We start from the raw sequence: 22,633 nt of genomic DNA, 5'->3' as shown, positions 1-22,633 counted from the left end.
TATTAGATATAATGATATACTTTTAAGAAAACTTTATTTGTAAAGCATACAACATTTAAAATTCCTGCCTAACACATAATCTATCCCCCACTAAGGTCTTAATCCCCCCCCCCCCCTAAAACCCTAAAATTCCTCACTGGGTGGGAATTTCCCACTGGTTGGGAACCACCTGTGACTGATAGGCTCCTTCCACCAACTCATATATATTTACTCGTATTATCTCTTTTTATATCTCTCAAGCTCTGAAAAGCACATTTCCTCAATCTGTCCTTGTACTCAACACTTACCTTACTTTTAAATGCAATTTCCAACAACAACATCATGTTCTTTCATTGTCTATTAATATGTAGCATTTCCTATATATATCTACCTGATAGGCTCTTCTAATCATACGTGTTGATAGGCTTATGTGTTCATCAGACATGTTGTAATAGGTTTCACGGTATAATAAGAACACAGATGGTTAAGAAAATAACTATTTATTAACTTAAAGCTAATATTTCGCTGGTATTATATCCAGCATCTTCAGAGCACACAACACAAAGTTTGTTACAAATGTAAGACAACCACAATCCGGTGTAACAGTGGGGGCTAGTATAAGTGATTGCAGAGTGCAACACAAGACTAAAGTCCTAATATGGCGCTATCTAGGTAAAAAAAAAAAAAAAGTTTTGAAATAGTAGTCAAAAAAAATTCAAATTGAAAAAATATAAATTAAAAAATATTAATTTGGTCTTAGGATGACTGTCTCCCAAATCTTTGGTAGATTTATACAGCCATACTTGTTAAGGTTTGGAGTATGTTTTAAGGCTTCTGTTGATTCCAGGAACAACCCTGCACACAGGATCAATTGGAAAGAAACAAAAGTAATGTACAGAAGCTTCTACAAGTCAGAGAGGTTGTTCCTGGAATCAACAGAAGCCTTAAAACATACTCCAAACCTTAACAAGTATGGCTGTATAGATCTACCAAAGATTTGGGAGACAGTCATCCTAAGACCAAATTAATATTTTTTAATTTATATTTTTTCAATTTGAATTTTTTTTGACTACTATTTCAAAACTTTTTTTTTTTGTACCTAGATGGCGCCATATTAGGACTTTAGTCTTGTGTTGCACGCTGCAATCACTTATACTAGCCCCCACTGTTACACCGGATTGTGGTTGTCTTACATTTGTAACAAACTTTGTGTTGTGTGCTCTGAAGATGCTGGATATAATACCAGCGAAATATTAGCTTTAAGTTAATAAATAGTTATTTTCTTAACCATCTGTGTTCTTATTATACCATGAAACCTATTACAACAGCTCTTCTAATCAATTTGTCAATTTATATATATATATATATTGAAAATTCATTTTTACTCGGTTGGAATATTATAAAAAAAGGTTTAATGACTATTACCGAGAGAAAAGATGACAAGATATATTTAACAAGATACTACTAGTTTACTAGTTTCGTTACATGAACATCCTCAGGTATCATAATCAAAGAAGTATATAAAAAATTACAGAGACTTAAAATTGTACTAACAGAACAAGTATAAAAAACAGTAGCGTGTTTGAAAAAAATGCAAGTATGAGTTCCAACAAACGAATACTATGCGCTGTCGCGAGTGCGCCAGTACTGAACAGAAGCAACGTGTGCGTCAGAGAGATTGTAATTCAGGCTGTTGTTGATATGAGAGGAATCTAGAGAAATTTCCCTAGATTCAACAATCTTTCTTTCGAGTTCATCGTAGCACACATGGATGTTAGCAGTTTGAGACCAGTTTACAATGTGCTGGCGGCCTTCGTCTGAGTTAGCTGAAAAGAGAACGTGGCTAGAGAGAGAGCGCTAGCTCTAGTCCTGTTATAGGAGATATCTCTACGGTGTTCATCCAAATGTAGAAGGATGGATTTTGCAGTCTGTCCATAGTATGGCTTTCCGCAATCACACAAAATCTTGTATACTCCTGGAAGCTGAGTAGGAAGATGTTTCTGTTTATGTTTGCAAAGTAATGAACGAAGTTTTGGAAGCGTAGTGAAGCACGTTTTGAAGTTGAATTTCTTGAGAATCTTTGCCAGTTTTGGTGAAAGAGAGCTGATGTAAGGCAAGGAGATGAAGGCTCTTGGGGAAGAGGGATCTTCAGAAATAGTTGAGTGCCTGGGGGAAAGAAATTTGTCAATTTTCTTTGGAGAGAAACCATTGTTAAAGAAATTGAAAAGGAACTCCGTTTTCTTAAAAAAACGTTTATTAACAATGGTTTCTCTCCAAAGAAAATTGACAAATTTCTTTCCCCCAGGCACTCAACTATTTCTGAAGATCCCTCTTCCCGAAGAGCCTTCATCTCCTTGCCTTACATCAGCTCTCTTTCACCAAAACTGGCAAAGATTCTCAAGAAATTCAACTTCAAAACGTGCTTCACTACGCTTCCAAAACTTCGTTCATTACTTTGCAAACATAAACAGAAACATCTTTCTACTCAGTTTCCAGGAGTATACAAGATTTTGTGTGATTGCGGAAAGCCATACTATGGACAGACTGCTAAATCCATCCTTCTACGTTTGGATGAACACCGTAGAGATATCTCCTATAACAGGACTAGAGCTAGCGCTCTTTCTAGCCACGTTCTCTTTTCAGCTAACTCAGACGAAGGCTGCCAGCACATTGTAAACTGGACTCAAACTGCTAACATCCATGTGTGCTACGATGAACTCGAAAGAAAGATTGTTGAATCTAGGGAAATTTCTCTAGATTCCTCTCATATCAACAACAGCCTGAGTTACAATCTCTCTGACGCACACGTTGCTTCTGTTCAGTACTGGCGCACTCGCGACAGCGCATAGTATTCGTTTGTTGGAACTCATACTTGCATTTTTTTCAAACACGCTACTGTTTTTTATACTTGTTCTGTTAGTACAATTTTAAGTCTCTGTAATTTTTTATATACTTCTTTGATTATGATACCTGAGGATGTTCATGTAACGAAACTAGTAAATTAGTAGTATCTTGTTAAATATATCTTGTCATCTTTTCTCTCGGTAATAGTCATTAAACCTTTTTTATATATATATATATATATATCTCTTATCCTTCTCATCTGTTCCTTAGGACGGGTTGCGTCCCCCTAATTGAGAGGCTTGCGACGAATTAATGCAGCCGGTTGTCACTCATCTGCTGCATACCCTAAGGGCAAGTATTTATGACTGTAGATCCATCTGTGTTCACAGGATTGGTTTGATTGTCCTGGGGGATGAAAAACCTGTGTTTCCAGGTGAAAAACTCCTACTTCTGTATGAGACTGGCTAACTCACTTTTAGTCGAAAGAGACCAATTCCTCATATCTTGGATGGGAGTTGAACCCAAGTCTTTCCAACCAAAGGGCTTCATCTATACCAACTAACATCATGAGACAGACTTGGTCATTCACCTCTGTATTCTTTCTCTCTCTGTATGTCTGTTTGTATTCTCTTTCCTTATCACCCAGATATCCAGATGACTCGTTGAGGCCTAATAAGTCCCTTATATAGTGGCTATTGTATTTTTGTTATTATTTAGAATTACGTATAAACTTGGTTGTTGGTGGTTATTTCTAACAATGCTTCATAGTATAAGCAACACCAAATGAAAATAATTAAGATATTGAACTTAACATATTTAGATTATTGTAAAAACAACTCAGATTTTAACTGAAATGGAACTAATATCCTGAGAAGGTGCCAGACAAAAACGAAGTTAATTTTGAAAGTCAGGTTAAATATGATTTTTGAATTACTGTCTCCCAGATCTTTAGCCAATTAATGACTAGGATAATGAGCTTTCCTCTTGGACTTCAGAGTTCATCTAGAGGGAAAGTTGCTAAGAAAAAGGGAAGATGTCCCTTGAGACCTAGAGTATAAAGGTCTTTTAACACCATATCTACTTGTTGTGTCATAAGCTTTTTCTATGTCAAAGAAATCTGATGCCAGTTGTTCATGTTTAAGGAATTGCTTATTGTCATTGAAAGACAAGTAATTATCTCTTTTTTTGGGCTCTGAGTATTGGGTTAAAGCAGGGGTTCCCAACTCTATGCCTGTGGGCACCATGGCACCTGTCGACCAATTTGTGTGTGCCCACCGCTGTTCAGCCATGTGCCGTATAGTTTGAAATAATCATGCAACAATTCATGGCATGCTATATGATGCATGCGTTAATGACACATGACGAGTATTAAACGTATACAATGTAAAGTAGATGCCCATTCGAAGTTGTTCATTCTAGTTCAAGAACTGGAATATCATCATATTCTCCTAATTATGAAGCACTGGCCAATGAAATGCAATGCCAAAGATCACACTAACTTACATATATATATATATTTAAATTTTTATATAATGTAAACTTTTAAGTAATAAAACATTTGATTATAATGTAAACTTTGTATGTATTCATTTAACAAAAGAATTCAAAAAAATTTGCTTGAAAAAATAGATGGTGCCCATTGTCCAACCGGTATTTTAGAATGTGCTCTATGAAACAAAAAGGTTGGGAACCCCTGGGTTAAAGTTTTCAGCAGACAAAAAAAAAAAAGTTTACACAGAAATTGCTGCCAATTTCTGTGTAAACTTCATCCCAAAAATGTAGTTCTGGTTCAGAATTAAGAATGGTACAAACTGTTATCCCAGTAGTGACAGAAGCCAAGTTCCTAGGACTTGTTTTTGACAAAAAAAAAAAAAAAAAGCTTTCATTCCTTCTACATACTTGTCAAAAGACAATTATGTGGAAGGAATTGAAACCAAGGAGAGCACTGAACATTTTCCAAATCCTATTCTCCATTTCTACAGAATGGATTGCTAATCAATGTTCCATTAATTAGCAACTCTCTTAAATCTTGATTATGGATATCAGATGTATGCTGCAAAGAAGAGTTCAAAATTTGATGGTTGAATCCTGTACCATCAAGGACTTATTTATTTTATTTTATTTTTTTTCCTTTTTACATATCTCCCTTTTGACTTGCACACTTCTGATACATTTTCAAATCAGTGTCACCATTTTCAAGATTACTCACAGATCACTTACTTTGTATGGTGAGTATGTCACATACATGGAGTCACACACAATACATATCATCAAGTCCCTCATATTAAATTCCCATAACAGCGATCTCTTACCAATCATTATCCTGGTTTTTTTGATGCTTTTGTAATGCACTGTAATAATATAGTGTTTCACTCATAGGGGGCCCCCTGAGTTATCGTTTATTACAGACATAATACGCAAGATGGGCAAACGTAATCCTGGTAGTACTTACTTTGAAGATGTACATCATATCACATCACAACAAATGCTTGAAGCGGCTGCCTCCTTCCTACTGGCAACCCGGCGCTCCATGTTTGCGAATATCTCTGCGAATTAGCTGAGTGTGACTGATACTGTCAATTGAGAATTAGTGAAGGAGAGAGGAGAATTAGCAGGATAATTGATGCATTAGATATAAGCAGATGAGCAAGTGAGTTGATGGTTGTTGTTGAAACAAACTTGGTTTGACTTTAGGAATGTGAGGATGGATACCAGGAGGTTGTTTAGGAGACCGAAAAGTAACAGCATGGATGGAAAGGTAGTAAGAATGTTGTTGAGGTATGAAAATAATGAGTTCAAATGGAGAACAGGGTTCACGAATGACATTCAGGCAGAGCTGTGTGAGGAGAAGATAGTGGAGTTTGTAGATGTGAGGGGAGGCATTTGAGAGAAGGATGGAAATGTACAAAGTGACTGACTGCATTTAAATAGATTTGGTGTGAGTTAGTGAGACAATTCATGTTAGGAGAGTGAAACAGCACTGAGAAAGTATTAAAAATTAATTAAATATTAATTCTTGCAATATTTTGTCTTAGTCATTGAGACATTGTCAGGGAGTATAATACAAGATGTAACACATGCACACACACACACACACACATAACACGAAACTAAGTGAGACATATGGTTGAAAGACTACAGTCTTAACTAGGTGTGGCACCCTCTGTGGGTATCTGTTGGTGGCCCAAGGTGTAAACTAGAATCTCAAAGTATTAGTGTTTTCCATATTTTAGGAAGTTTAATACAACCATATTTATTTAAATTAGGCTGATTTCTGAGAGCTGCTGCAGATTCCAAAAATAGTCTTTCTTTCTAAATTTACAGCTATGGAGCATGGTGGTCTTTTTCCAATAGAGCCCATAGACCACCATGGTGGTCTGATTCTAAAAATAGTTTTTCTCTTCTAAATTTACTGCTATGGAGCATTGTGGTCTTTTTTCCAACTGATTCTATGAGCCATATATGAAGCATGGTCTGCAAAGCCTGATTGACCATAGTCATGACTACAAATTTTTTGTGTGTGTTGTTCTATGCAGATGTTGGCATATTCCTGTCTGTCCATAGGTTAACTTGCAGGCATAAAGCCAAATCATATTTGATGGTCTTTGCTAGTATTCATCTCTAGTTTGCTTATAAGTAAGGTGTCCTCGTTACCTCCAATTGGTGAGAGCAATCATGTGGTATTGACTTGGGAAGTTGCAAAATCTGTATTTTTCTGTTAAGAAGGGGGTATATACGGAACTACAGGTTAGGCAATTATAACAAGCTTCGGAGTGAGCTTGCAGCCATCCCATGGCAGAACATATTGCAGTGGAAAGATGTTAGCAGTGCATGGGAGAAAATCAGTGGGTATCTGAGGAAAGCAATATCAGATTGTGTCCCCATGGTCAGGAAGACAAACAAGATAGGCGTTAGATGGATGAGCAGTAGTATCAAGCTTGATCTGCAAAAAAAAGAAAATGTTGTGAAGAATGTACAAGGAGAAAGGTGATCAGTACACCCATGAGCAGTACAAGGCTGAAGCTAGGAAGGTTACCAGCATAGTAAGAAAAGCTAAATCAGATTATAAGAAGACCTTAGCCAATGAGATCAAGGGTAATCCCAAAGAGTTCTTCCGCTATGTGGAAAGTAAAAGGAAGAATGACTTCGGAAGTATAACTATAGTGGGTGCTGATGGTATTGAGGTGACAAATTCAGATGTAATAGTAAAGTTACTGAGTGATCACTTTTCAAAAGTATATCACCCAAGTGAGGATATCTCTGTATCTGTAGCAATAGCTAATCCAAGTATTGAAGTTAATAAATCAGAGGTACTTAGTATATTGCAAAATTTAAATGCAAACACTGCTGTAGGTTTAGATGGAATATCAGCTCGGGTGCTGCGTGAATGTGCAAAGGAATTGTCAATCCCCTCTTACTTGGCTATTTAACTTAAGTTTGAACTCTGTTATGGTCCCTAGGGAGTGGAAGGAAGGCAAAGTAGTTCCTTTGCATAAAGGTGGCTCTAAAACTGCGGTAGTTAATTACAGACCAATCACCATCTCGGGAGTGGTGGTAAAAGTATTGGAAAAGTTGGTTAAAGACAAAATTCAAGAATGGGTGGATCAGGATATGATACTCTATAGGGGTCAACATGGTTTTGTTAAAGGTAGATCCTGCCTTAGCAATCTATTAACTTTTTATAATAGAATGACATCTGAGTTGGACAAAAGAAATGGCTACACAGTGGTACTTCTGGATTTTGCTAAGACTTTTGACAGGATACCCCATGGAACACTGTTATGCAAATTAGAGCAGATGGGAATGATACTAAACTGGTGACATGGATAGGAGAATGGCTCAGGGAGAGATACCAGAAGGTGGTGTATGGAGGAGCAGAGTCCAGGATGAAGCAGGTGACCAGTGGTGTGCCTCAGGGCTCTGTGCTTGGACCATTGTTGTTTAATTTGTACATAAATAATATAGGAAATTGCTTGAGGGGAGATATTCAGTTGTTTGCTGATGATGCAAAGTTGGGTAGCGCAATAAAAAATCAAGCTGATGTTGAGAGTTTGCAGGATGATTTAAATAAGCTGGCAAAATGGGCAAAGGGTAATGGATGTCAGTTCAATCTGGAAAAGTGTAAGATTATTCATTTTGGGATTAAAAGATTACCGGCTGTGTACTACATTGAGGGAAGATACTCCAAAAGATTGATGAGGCTAGGGACTTAGAGGTGTTGGTGGATAGGGAGATGAGTTCAGGGGACACATTGCTAAGGTATCCAAGATTACACATAGGATTACGTGGTTATTGAGGAACACACTAACATCCAGAAATAAAGAGGTTATTATTCCCCTTTATAAAGCATTGATACTTCCACATTTGGATTACTGTGCTCAGGTCTGGTCTCCTGGATTCCTTGGAGATGAGGAGGATGTGGAGAGGGTTCAGAGGAGAGTGACTAGATTGGTGAGTGATGTAAAAAATGCATTGATAGATTGAGAGCTTGTGGATTGCAAAGGTTGGTTGATAGGCAGAGAAGAGTGGGTATGATAGAGACATTTAAATTACTAAAAGGTTTTTATAAGATTGATGCAGGGGAAATGTTTCAGCTGTGTGATAGTGATGGAAGAACAAGAAGTCATCCCCAGAAATTAAAGTAAAGTGTGGTTTATAAGGATGTGAGAACGAGGTTTTTCGCCTGGAGTGTAGTGAATGAGTGGAATTCATTGCCAGATTCAGTTGTGAGTTCCTCATCTGTAAAGACTTCAAGAAGAGATATGATAGATATTGTTTTGCTAGTTTGAGTCTCTCACGATGAGTCTACTGACTCCATGGAGATACCCATAATAATAATAAAATGAAAGGCCAAGGTATTTGAGATCTCCTTGTCTCTAATTTTGACATTTCCATTTGGATCTTTTAGTGTGTAAGTCTCTTTGTAGATTAGCAGTCAATTTCCAAAGTTTGGTATCTGAAGTGTTTGGATTTAAGTTTTCTTTTGGATTCAGAATTCTTTGCACTTAGTTCTTTGTAGTATATTGTATTTTTGTTTAATTTCAGCATTTGGCTTATTATACTTGATCCTGGTTTCTGGCAAGCTTACAATTTGGCTTGCACTAAATAATAATCTATTTCTATCCCTCTCCTAACTTTAATATCTAGGAAGAGGTTTGCTACAAAGTAGTCTATTATTGATTTTTGTCTTATTTCTCAACCTATATATTTATGTAAAAAATTATGTATATTTATGTTTATAGAATGTATTCATTATTTTTAAATTATTATTTGTTATATCATCAATGAGTCATTTTCCATTTTTGTTTATTGTTGATTCTCCAAATTTTTCTATATTATTATTAATTTTTACATTCCTATTCTGGTATTAAGATCTTCAGCTATAATTGTATTATCTGCTTTACTTAATTTTTCTATATTCATTGTAACTGTTTGTAAAGTCATCATTTCTTCTTTTCTTCCTTCTTCAAGTCATATACTCCGACAACTGTTAAAATTCATCATCATCATCATCAAATTCCTGCCATGTAAACTCAAGGGTGTTCAGGGTATGAAAGTACTACATGAAAAATTTACATCATTACTAACTTCCTATCTACAATTTTCTTCCAAAGACTGTTACTTGTCAAGACTCCACCATTATCAGATATTATATTTCTATCGTCTAAGGCACATTGTATCATATCAATGCACCTATATCTTGGTCTTCCTCTGGGTCATTTTCCTGCCAACCTGGCAGAGAACCCTTGTTTTGTTAATCTTTCTTTGCCCATTCTGTTGAAGTGACCATACCACCTGAGATTAGTTCTGCTAATGCATTCCTGGATTCTGACGATATCAAGTTCTTTCCTAATAGCCTCATTTTTAATATGATATTGCCATTGATGCCATCTGTTCACACCTCTAATCTTTCTCAGGACTCTCATATCTGTGGTCTCTAGTCTTTGGTCAAGTGTTTTACTTCTGACCCAACTCTCAGATCCATAAGTTAAAATTGGCTTGAATACTGTCTTGTATATATACAACTAATTTAGTATTCCGACTAATTTCTCTCTTATTCCATATGAATTTATTCCATTGACTTCCTACCATACCAACTTTGTTGATTCTGTTGTCTATTTCCATATTTAATTTACCATCTTCACTAAAAATCATCTAAGTAGCCGAAATGTTCTACTTGTTACACTGGTTCTCCGTTCACAACGCAGTTGACATTTTCAACGAGTCTGCCTATTTTCATTGTCTTTATCTTTTTATTGCTGACCTTCATATCATATCTATTACAACAGTTATTCAATTTAATCAGAGAATCTTGTAGACTAGTTGCGGATTTATTTAGAAGTATAACATCGTCCGCATAAATCAAAGAGCTGACATTAACATCTCCAATTTTGATATCATGTTTAATACCACTTTCCTTCATAATGTGATTCATATAGATAATGAATAACAGAGGGGATAATGTACATCCTTGTCTCACTCCAGATTTAAAATTAAACCATCTTCCTCTACTTCCTTTAATTTTAACTGCTGACTTACAACTCAAATACAGACTAAGTATTGCTTGATATAATGCCCCATTGACACCATATAACTTTAGCATATTGAATAGCTTCTCTCTTGACACCTTGTCATATGCCTTTTCTAGATCGACAAAACTTAAATACAGATCTTTGTTATATTCCAATGCTTTCTCAACTATTTGTAGTAAAGTGAAGATCTGATCCTGACAGCCTCTATTTGGCCTGAATCCAGCTTGTTCTTCACCAACTTTTCTTCCACAATTCTTCTCAACCGTTTCTCAAGTATACTTGCATAGATCTTGCCAGGAACACACTCTGTAGGGAAATACCTCTGTAATTCTCACATTCAGTTTTATTTCCCTTTTTATATATATGGATACTATGAGAGCTCCACTCCAATCATCAGGAATATGCCCCTCTGTCCAGGCCTTCTAAATTATACAGTGTAGCCACTGTAAAACTTTTATAACACCATACTTCAGCATTTCTGATTGAATATCATCTACTCCTGCTACCTTTCCACATTTCAAGCCTTTGATGGCTTTTTCTACTTCAAGTATGGATATATGTATTCCTGGCTGTATGCCTGTTGAGTGTTTTTTACCACTGTACTGTTAAAATTGTTTTATTTAATTTTAATCACACTTCTAATATGCTTTCATTCCAATATATATATATATATATATATATATATATATATATATATATATATATATATAGGATGACAGAATGAACATTGACTCGGTTAACATACATAGTTTTATGAAGAATTAAATGACTAGAACCGAGATTTAAGTAAAAAGGTTTTAATATAAACACACTACTAGTTTCGGCCTGTAACAGCCTTCTTCAAGAAGAAGGCTGTTACAGGCCGTAATTTAATTCTTCATAAAACTATATGTATAGGAATATAAATTTTTATATATATAAATTTATCATGGCGACAAAAGATGTTAGTAGATCTGTCCCAGTGGACTGTATGACTTGGGTTTCATCATTAGGATCAGCCGAGAAAAAGATATGGCTTGATAAGGCACTGGCTCGCTTTCTCTTGTAAGCAATGTCTCTCATGTGTTCCTCCATATGTAATTCAATAGATTTGTTCGTCTGACCAAAATAAGGAATATCACAATCGTACCATATTTTGTACACACCAGGATATTTAAGATGATGATGACATGATTTTGGGTGGCTTATTAAGGAGTGGATTTTTGGAAATGGAGTGAACAAAGTTCTGATATTGTATTTTCTTAGAACCTTGGCTAATTTTTGTGAAACTGAACTTAGGTAAGGAATAGATATATATCCTTTAAATGTATTTATTTCTTCTGTGTGATGACTAGGAGGATTAAGAAGGAATTTTTCAATAATTCTTTCAGAATATCCATTAAGTGTGAAAGTAGGTTTGAGATAGTTGATTTGTTTTTGAAGTTCATTTGGGTCATCAAGAAGAGAGTGAGCTCTATGTCCCATGGTAGAAATTATTCCATGTTTTTGGGAAGGGAAGTGATGGGACTGACTATGAAGATATCTGTTGGTATGTGTAGGCTTTCTATACATCGAAATTTTAAGTTTACCAGAGGAGCAGGTCAAATTTACATCTAGAAAAGGAAGGGAACTATCAGTTGCAAGCTCTGCTGTGAACTTTATACTTGGATGTCGACTACTGATATGTTCCAAGAAATCCATTAGGATTTCCTGGAACATATCAATAGTCGATATGAGGAATATGTCATCATCCAAACCTTTTTAAGCAAAGGAAGAGATAGCCTTGGCTTCAAAATCCTCCAAGTAAATATTTGCAAGAACAGGGGGATAAAGGATTACCCATCGCCATTCCATGATTTTGCTTGTATATGGTATCTTGGAATCTAAAGTAACCGGACTTGATGCAGTGGGTAAGTAAGGCCAATATTTTTTTGGATAACTTGTCTTTGAGTAATGTTATGACTTCGTCTGTTGGGATGTTTGTGAACAAGGAAATTATGTTGAAGCTAGCCATGATTTCATCTTCATTAACTGTCATATCCTTAATGTATGAAACAAAGTCCGCTGTGTTATTAATAAAGGATGAGGACTTGCCTGAAAAACATTTGAAGTATTTTGCAAGATGTTTAGAAAGTTTGTACGTTGGAGAATCAATACTTTCCAGAATGGGACGTAGTGGGATGTTTTCCTCATGGATTTTTGGAACTCCATATATGCACAGAATAAGAGGATGGAGAGAGCGTAGAGACAGGTGAATGTTTCAAGACAGTTCAGTGGTAGTTTTTAATAAGTTCTCGAGTACGATTTTGAAGTTGGATCTCTCTCAAGTATTGAGTAGGTATCACTTTGTAGTAATTCAGGCATCTTATTTTGGTAATCTTCAGAGTTGAGGTTAACTGTTGCATTGCCTTTGTCTGCGGGAAGAATAATTATATCTCTGTTATTTTTTAAACTCTTAATTGCTTTGCGTTCTGTTGAAGTAATGTTATTTGCGGGTGGTTTTGTATTATTGATAATAAAGATGGATTCAATACGCAGAAGTTTTGCATCTTGTGAAGGGAGGAATGAAGTAGCTTTTTCTATTTTGTATACTTTGTATACTTTCATGTCTTAAATTAGCATGAAGTTATCACTATCTTCATGCTAATGCATGAAGAATTCGACTGAGCTGGATAGCCTTTGGAAAACACTAAGAAGTACTCAAAGGAAACATCCTAATCTGTCTTAAAAGAAAAATATTCAATGATTATATACTTCTAGTTATGACATATGGAAGTGATCTTGGACTTTGACTAAAAAAGTTACCTACAAGTTGAGGATTACCCTGAGGAAAATCTCAACTGCAAACTGCCTGACTTCATCCATGTATACCAGGAAGAGTAGGCAGCAGTAGAATTGTTCACTAGCTTATCAGGAGGTTCTCAAAGTGTTACCAACAGGTTTGGTCCAGCATACCATTTGGCTTCTGTCCTGCAGAAACTACTTTACGACTGTATTCTCAAATACAGGAAGTATTAGTTCCCTCATTTGTAATTATGGTATTGTGAACATGCTCATTAAGACTGTATACTACTTGGACTGCATGTAAGAAGAAAGTGAGGTAACAGAAACTGGAGAACTTACTCTAGACACAAAACTTGGTAATAACCACTTTATACTTCCTTAAGCTGGGTGGTGGTGGTGTTTCACCGTTCAACGAAAGTCATGTCTCTAATGGTCTGGTTGGCATTTCTCCAACTAGGGAAGGTATGCTTTTAAGGAACAACGCTTGCCTTTCCAGAGTTGTTATGGAAACAAATCATACACAGGAAAGTGGAGTTTGACTTGCTTGGGAGAGACTATGTATATTGTTTATCATCACTCCATTAATTGCTGATATGATTATGTGCACAAAGGATAATGATTATTAGTTTAATATGGTAAAGTGTATGGTTCTGCACATTGGAATGAAGAGATTACAGGTTCTTAACTGACAATAGGACTTGTCTAGGATTTGGGGCCAGTGGTGGACAGGGAGTTGAAGTTCAGAGGGCATATTGCAAATGTGAGCAAACTAGCTCATAGGATTACTTTGTTGTTGAAGGCTTTGAGAAGCAGAGATAAGGAGGTTGTTATTCCTCTTTATGTGGCTTAAATACAACCATATCTGGATTTCTCCCGTGCCTGGATTAGTTGAAGTGGTACAGAGGATCCACAGGCAAATGACAAAGATGATGACTCACTTTTGGATCTCACCCAAATGAGATCCTGTTCCTATGGAAATAGATACAAAAATTGTTTGATAGGTTGAAAAAAGGAAAAGAGAGGATATGATGGAAACATAAGAATGAATATAGAAATTTTTCAGTTTATAATTAAGGAGAGAAGAAGAGGTAACCCCAAGAAATTGTATCAAAGTGTGATTGGTTAGCAGTAGCAAAAAAACTAGATTTTTCATTTGGAGAGTGGCGATTGAATGAATGGAATTGATTACAACAGTCAGTCATGAGGCTCTGGCAGTTAATGAGTTCAACATGAAGTGTGACAAGTAGCGATTAGTGTGCGTCTCTTCCACAATGAGACTGTAATAATAATACATCTAATAATAATAATAATAATAATAATTATTATTATTATTATTATTATTATTTGAAATTAATTATTTATTTTAATTTATTTCTTTTCAGTTATTTATTTACTTATAATAATTTAATATTATTGATTTTTTAATTATAATAAAAACATCAGGAACCAAGGCAAACAATAAAAAGTCATTTATTGGAACAATTTTAATCTTAGCAGCAGCAGAATTCAAAACAGATATTATCAGTACAAGAAGTAAAAACGAAAAAAGAAGTTGAACTGTCAGAAGTACCAGAATGGTATTGCTGAAACAAAGAAGTTAAAAACAGATGACAATCATGTAAATACAGGTTATTTCACTCATAGGAAGGCCCAGAGTTATCATTTTTTCAGACATAACATACAAGGTATGTAAATGTAATTGTGGTAGTACATACCTGGAGAGATGTCCAAAGTATTACATCACAACAAATGCTGGAAGTAGCTGTCTCCTTCTTGCAGTCACCTGGCATCCCTGCACTCCATGTTTTTATATATTTCAGTTAGCTGAGCATCACTGATGTTGTCAGTTGCAGATCACTTTCAATCGATGGAGTGTGTGTGTATTTATTGGCATATACTGTTTCCTTCAATATGCCCCACAAGAAGTAGTAGTCTGGGGTACTGGATATGGAAAGTACTCCCATAGTTGCAACTGTCTTATTTTGTATATTATGTCTTTAATGAACAATAACTCAAGGCTTTCTACGAGTGATACGCCTTATAATAAGAACTAGAAGATATAATATTCAGTAACAGTGAAGACAGTGAAGTAACAATACTCACCACTAAACATGAAGATAATTTTCTTGCATGGTAAGCAGTTTCAGGTAAATTTTTGGTGATTTGGATTTACTGCTGAAGCAACTCAGGCTATGAGGCCAATGTATTATGTCTGTTAATTGTGTGTGAAACTGGTGTTCTAATCATCAGTTTGCCTGTTTTGCAGGATTAAAAAACCCATGTTTCCAGGAGAAAAAACCTTGCCATTTCTGGTTTCAGGTAGAGTAATATGGGCAAACATTATAAGGAGAAATTGGTCAACCACACTTATTTAGGCCTGTGGACCACAGAAGGCTTTAGTGAGTAAGACAGAGGAATTTTTCAATCATTAAGGGAGGCAGCTGACATAAAGAAAAAATACATGTTACTTCTTAGAGATTTAAACAGCAGTATAGATAACGAATACCAGAGATATAGAAATTATTATTATATTCAAACCCCCATGGAATCAAAATACTTATTGTGGGAGGTCCATCTGTCACTCACTCACTCACTCACTCTCTCTCTCTCTCTCCCTCCCTCTCTCTCACACACACACACACACAGAGAGACTCATGAAACTGTACTTAAGTACATTCACTATCTCTCTGCATTCGTTACACTCTCTGGCAATGCATTTCATTCAACACCGCCATTCACCATGCCAAAAATGCTTTTTTGGCATGGAGAGTGGTGGTTTAAATCCAGATCACCAGTTTTTGGTGATTTGGATTTACTGCTGAAGCAATTCAGGCTAGTGTATTATGTATTATTTTCCTCCTCCTATCCATTAACTGACTGCAAATTGCAATTCCTCCTCACAATTTTAGCAATGTGTCCTCTAATTTAGTCCTTATCCATCATCTTCTCTAGATTTGTTATTTCCTCCACCTCCAAAATATCTTCACCGGTTGTATGCTCTGTATCCCATCTTTGTTTCTTGAAGTTTAAAACCTTATGCTTGGCGACATTGAATTGTCAGTCCTGCTCACCATCACCCAGTCTATTTAAAGCCCCCTTGTACATCCCACCATCTTCTCTACTCCTCATAGTTCTTCCCAACCTTGAAACTTGCATCATTTGCAAATAATTATATATTCCCATTCAGACCTTTTCCAATATCATTAACCTAGATGTTAAACAACAATTGCTCTGAAACAGACCCTTGAGACACACCACTAATTATTTTCTTCTTTTGGGATATTGCTCTTCCATGCACAACTTGCTGATACTTATTTGGCATTTAATCTCCAATTCAGTGCACTGATCTGCTGTACAACTCCATACATCCAATTTAATTACCAACTTTCTATGTGATAACCTATTAAAAGCGTTTGCAAAGTCTAAGTATGCATACTCTGTATGTATGCATCTCCTTTGTCAAATGCACTTATCACTTTATTGAAATAAGTAAGTATATTACTAATACATGATCTTCCTTTTAGTAATCCTATGCTGTCCATTAAAGACAGTGCTACCTATTGTCAACCCAATTCTGGATCTTGGTTCATACTAACCTCTCCAACATTTTATCCACAATCCAGTGACACAGATTGGCCTATAATTAGAATCTTAAGCTTATCACCTCTCTTTATTTAGGTGTAGCAAATTAATAGTTTCTGGCTTGCGACTTTTACTGTTGTGAGTGCAGGCTACGATTCACATTGAATCTGAGACTGGAGACTTGTGCATAAAATGTTTTTCATGCACACATGGGGTGGCTAAAATTAGATTGAATATTGTTGCTGACAGTGATATATTTTATGGTGTAGATAAAATGTGATTACAAAAATGTAATTGCATTTTGACAACTCATATAAGCTAGTGGTAGTATCATGGAAATTACAAAAAGCAAACAAAAAAAAAAAAAAAAAAAAATGAAATATTGCATTGGCAAATGTAAAAGTTCCCTGGAAGTTTTTTTCCACTTGATTAGACTATAATAAATTTAGTTTAATCCTTTATCCAAGTGTAAGCAAACAAAGTTTGTGACTGAAGTACCTTCAGGACTGAGGCAACTCGTGGTAAAGGTGGACCAAGCTCTCATCCCTACTCGTCTTAGTATCTCCCATAATGCAAAGCACATCTCCTTGCAGACATGTATAATGCCATGCATTAAGGGAAGGGCCACTACCCCCAGACCAGTTTCGACCTTTATTGAGGTTTTGTCAGTGGGAGCAAGACGCAGATGTGGTGATAGTAAGGTAGAAGCAATGGAGAAGTCATATTTACTTATATGAGTTGCCAAAAGGTGTCTCATCTTATTATTAAATTACTGTGGATTTAGAGATAGATGTTGGAAGTTTTTTCCCACTTGGTTAGACTATAATAAATTTAGTTTAATCCTTTATCCAAGTGTAAGCAAACAACTTGGTCCACCTTTACCACAGTCCTGAAGATACTTCAGGTGCAAACTTTGTTTGCTTACAGTTGGATAAAGGATTAAACTAAATTTATTATAGTAAAAGTTCTCTGTTTTGATATTCTAACTGTCCCACCCATGAATGAATGTGAACTATAGCCCATTGGAATTGTAGGTAAGCTGACTGCTAGAATTTTTTCTTCTTATTATTGCAGTGACACTAATAGCATAAATTCTTGAAATAAGTGGATGCTGTAATTAATTAATTTATCATCATCATCAAATTCCTGCCATGTACCCTAAAGTGGTGTACAGGATATGACAGTACTACATGAAAAAATTACATCATTACTAACTTCCTATCTACAATTTTCCTCCAAATCAGTCTGTTACTTGTCAAGACTCCAACATTATCAGATCTTATATTTCTATCGTCTAAGGCACTTTGTACCGTATCACTCCACCTATATCTTGGTCTTCCTCTGGGTCATTTTCCTGCCAACCTGGCAGAGAACACTTGTTTTGCTAATCTTTCCTCTCCTATTCTATTTAAGTGACCATACCATCTGAGATTAGCTCTGCTAACGCATTCCTGGATGCTGACAATGTCAAGTTCTTTCCTAATATCCTCATTTTTAATATGATATTGCCATTCATGCCATCTGTTCACGCCTCTAATCTTTCTCAGGACTCTCATATCTGCGGTCTCTAGTCTTTGGTCAAGTGTTTTACTTCTGACCCAGCTCTCAGATCCATAAGTTAAAATTGGTTTGAACACAGTCTTGTATACAGCTAATTTAGTGTTCCGACTAATTTCTTTCTTATTCCATATGAATTTATTCAATTGACTTCCCACGATACCAGCTTTGCTGATTCTGTTGTCTATTTCTATATTTAGTTTACCATCTTCAGTAAAAATTGTGCCTAAGTAGCTGAAATGTTTTACTTGTTCCACAGGTTCTCCATTCACAACACAGTTGACATTTTCAATGATTCTGCCTATTTTCATTGTCTTTGTCTTTTTATTGCTGACCTTCATACCTTATCTAATACAACAGCTATTCAATTTAGTCAGAGAATCTGGCAGACTTGTAGCTGATTTATTTAGAAGTATAACATCATCCGCATAAAGCAAAGAGCTGACATTAACATCGCCAATTTTGATATCATGTTTAAGACCACTTTCCTTCATAATGTGATCCATATAGATAATGAATAACAGAAGGGATAATGTACATCCTTGTCTCACACCAGATTTAACATTAAACCATCTTCCTGTACTTCCTTCAATTCTAACTGCTGACTCACAACTCAAATAAAGACTAAGTATTGCTTGATATAATGCCCCATTGACACCATATAACTGCAGCATATTGAATAGCTTCTCTCTTGACACCTTGTCATATGCCTTTTCCAAATCGACAAAACTTAAATACAGATCTTTGTTATATTCCCATGCTTTCTCGACTATTTGTCGTAAAGTGAAGATCTGATCCTGACAGCCTCTATTTGGCCTGAATCCAGCTTGTTCTTCACCAAGCTTTTCTTCCACAATTCTTCTCAACCGTTTCTCAAGTATACTTGCATAGATCTTGCCAGGAACACTCAGTAGGGAAATACCTCTGTAATTCTCACATTCAGTTTTATTTCCCTTTTTATATATGGGTACTATGAGAGCTCTACTCCGATCATCGGGAATTCGTCCCTCTGTCCAGGCTTTCTGAACTATGCAGTGCAGCCACTGTAAGACTCTTATCCCACCATACTTCAGCATTTCTGGTCGAATATCATCTACTCCTGCTACCTTTCCACATTTCAAACCTTTGATGGCTTTTTATACTTCAAGTATGGATATGTATTCCTGACTGCATGCCTGGTCAGTGTTTTTTATCACTGTGCTGTCATCACTGCTTGTTTCATTTAGCAGTTTTTCAAAGTAATTACTCCATACTTCAAGGATATCTTTTTCTCCTGTTTTCATTTCACCTTTATCATCTCTAATTCCTTTTACAGCACTCTTTCCTCCATTCCTAAGCTTCTTCAACAACCTCCAGAATATTTTGCCACCTTCTTGATATTTATTTTCTATATTCTTGCCAAAGTCCTCCCATGACTTTTGTTTAGCTAGTTTTACACTGTTTAGCTTTCTTACATTTGTCTCTGTATTCTGTAAGAGTAAAAGCTGACTTATTTGCCAGGAACTTTTGATATGCTTTCTTCTTTTCCGTCACTGCCTCTTTAACTTCCTGTGTCCACCAGGGAGTTCTGATTTTTTTTATCTTTGCACACAACCTCACCACATGCCTCTCTGGCAGAATCAATCAATGTTTCCTTCAGAGTTTGCTACTGAATCTCCAAGGTTTGATTCCTGTTCTCAAACTCTTTCATTTTCTTTTCAATAATATTTCTGTATTTTAGTCTACAGTTTACATCTGAGAGCTGCTCAACTTTTATTCGCTTTAAAACTTTCTTACATGTTATTCTTTTCAATATGAAATTCAATTTTATCCTGCTCAAGACTAAATAGTGATCACTTCCAATTTCAAATCCTCTGTACACTCTGGTGTCCTGCACCAGGGAGAAAACATCACTATCAACAATAACATAGTCAATGAGACTTTTCTTATTCCTAGCCTCTTCTCTCCATGTGAATTTGTGCACATTTTTATGTTGGAACATGGTGTTAGTAATAACCAGTCCATGTCCTGAGCAGAAATCCAACAGATATTTGCCATTATTATTAGCTTTGCTCTTTTCTCCAAATTTTCCCAAAATATTTTTGTATGTCTCACAATCATTTCCTACTCTACTATTTAGATCCCCAACAAGGACCAACTTTTCATTTTTCATTGTGTCAGTTGCTTTTTCTAAAGCCTCAAAAAATTCCTCCACTTCTACCTTAGTAGAACCTTCTGTGGGACCATAGGCACAAATAAGTCTCATTGTCCAGTTCCCCATTCTCATATTTGCCCACATTACTCTACTTGAGACTGACTGCCATTCAAGAAGATTAGCCTCGTATTTTGTGTTGAATACTATGGCTACTCCTTCTTTTCCTTGATTGTTATTGCCTGAATATAACATTTTGTATTTATTGCTCAGAAAGATCTCACCAGTTTTGGTCTTTTTTGTTTCAGTCACCCCTATTATGTCGATCTGGTACTTATCTAATTCCTCAGCTAACTCCATTTCTTTGCCATTCAGGCTTCTTACGTTGATAGTACCGATCTTTAACTCTGGTGATGTTGAGTTGGGGTTTGTTTTCAGATTTGTTCCAGTAGCTGACTTTTCGCTGTTCGCCCTGGTTCCCTGGCGAAAACAACGGGGGCCTTGTTTAACCAGGCGATGCCCCAGCCGGCATGAAATTTTGTCATGTTGTACCATCATTTTTTATTTTGGTTTAACCAATAAGAATACAATTTGGTCGGCTAAATCCCAAATTGCCAGCCCATCCTCGTTCGTTCAGTATCAAAGTAGATACCCAACAGGGTGCACCACGAGAAGGTGAGGATTGGACATTAGGTCAGAAGCCCTGGTCGGTTCTCCGCATTCCTTTAAAGGCTATGTGGAGGTCTCCTCTCAGTTATACAGCTTTGAATTAATTTATATATAAGTGATATGTGAATCTCAAAAACCTATTTTTTATCTTAATAAATCATACCTTATTTTAAAAAATGCTATATTAGCATATGCTACTACATTTTGTAATCTTCATTTCATTAAAATCTCAGGATGATAAATTCTTACATAAATAACTTATTTTTTTTTTTTTTTCCCCTTCAGTTATTTTGTCATTTATTTATGAATAAAGATATAATATATTGTATTAGATCCATAATATTTGACTCGGGGATGGGGACTGTTGCAGTTAAGTAATGTAGATACATGCATTTGCTTTACTTGATTTTGATATTAAATGTAGCAAAATTTACATTGTAAATTAATGTGTTCTATTTATTTTTGAATATGAATGTTTTTTTTTTTTATTGTTGAAGAAACGTGTACGTATTTTTCAGTATAATTATTATTTAACAGTTTCATAATTTATGATCTAGGCGAAATCGTGAAGGTGACAGAGAAAAAGCTTTGAAAGTAATGACAGCCACTTTAGAAAAAGAAGAAAATCCTGTTCCCGATATGTTATGCCTTTGTGGCAGAATTTATAAAGACAAATTTGTAGAATCAGATCACACAGATAAAGAAAGTCTTAAAAGTGCTATATATTGGTAAGTAGATAAAAATACCACTTGGAATTAAATGTCATTTTTTTTTCAAAGTATGTAATGCTAAGATTTTTTATAAATGTAATTCAAAAAATGAAAAAAAAAATAATGAAAAGAACAATGAAACAAAAAAATGTGAAGAAAAAGAACTAGTGAATGAAACACATTGTAGGAGGGTTTGTATAGGCTTAGTGTTAATTTGGATAGGAGAATATGATTGTATATTTTTAGGGTGCAGAAAAGTGTCTGTGCTTTTGACCTGGTTATTTGATTAGATAAGCTGGCAAAGGTTGGTCGATTGGTAGAGCCTCTGCTACTAATGGCTGAGTTAAGTAAGTTTGAGCGCAGTTAGTAGTTGGAAGGGGACCAATCGTTCGATGCTGTTGGCACACTCTCCCTCGATGAGTCTTTGGACTCCCTGGAGGTGTCAAATAATAATAATAGTAAAGTCCTGCAGTATAGAGGGAGAAATAAGCAAAATGGCCACTGCACAGCAGTTATGGATAGGGTATTTGAGGCTTGATTATTACCAGAATATAGGATTATAACTATTGAATCCTCATTGAAGTTCATCACATGCCTCTAAAGATATTCTTGCTGTAATAATGCACTTACATTTTGTGATGAAGTGATTACTTTGGAAGGTGTTTGTATTTGGTAATATTGGTAATATTTTTAGACTTGAGAAAGTCATTTTACAGAGTGCTGCATAGCAAATTGGTATACAGTTTAATGGAGATGAGAATGAATAATTAATTAATGAGATGTCTAATGAATATCCACACATGTAGGGAAGTTATATCTCAGAATATTTCTTATGATGCAGTTGGTGGGGTATAAATTATGCTAAT

The 22,633-nt window shown here is 35.7% G+C and overlaps 1 protein-coding gene across 6 annotated transcripts in view; it reads left to right on the top strand.

Annotated features, from left to right (window-relative positions):
- The window catches only part of Ask1 (apoptotic signal-regulating kinase 1), a 937,451-nt gene that overhangs the window by 254,011 nt on the left and 660,807 nt on the right, over nucleotides 1–22,633 (top strand). For all 6 annotated transcript variants that reach the window (XM_090395264.1, XM_090395267.1, XM_090395262.1 and 3 more), the window contains exon 10: nucleotides 21,615–21,785. In XM_090395264.1, coding sequence (XP_090251390.1) covers nucleotides 21,615–21,785 — 171 coding nt within the window. The remainder of the gene's footprint in view (nucleotides 1–21,614; nucleotides 21,786–22,633) is intronic.

Source organism: Typopeltis vanoorti, chromosome 7, assembly GCF_054136105.1.
Source record: "Typopeltis vanoorti isolate ZY-2024b chromosome 7, IOZ_Tvanoo_1.0, whole genome shotgun sequence".
NCBI classification, from domain to species: domain Eukaryota; kingdom Metazoa; phylum Arthropoda; class Arachnida; order Uropygi; family Thelyphonidae; genus Typopeltis; species Typopeltis vanoorti.
This window is presented reverse-complemented; position numbering and strand designations above follow the sequence as displayed.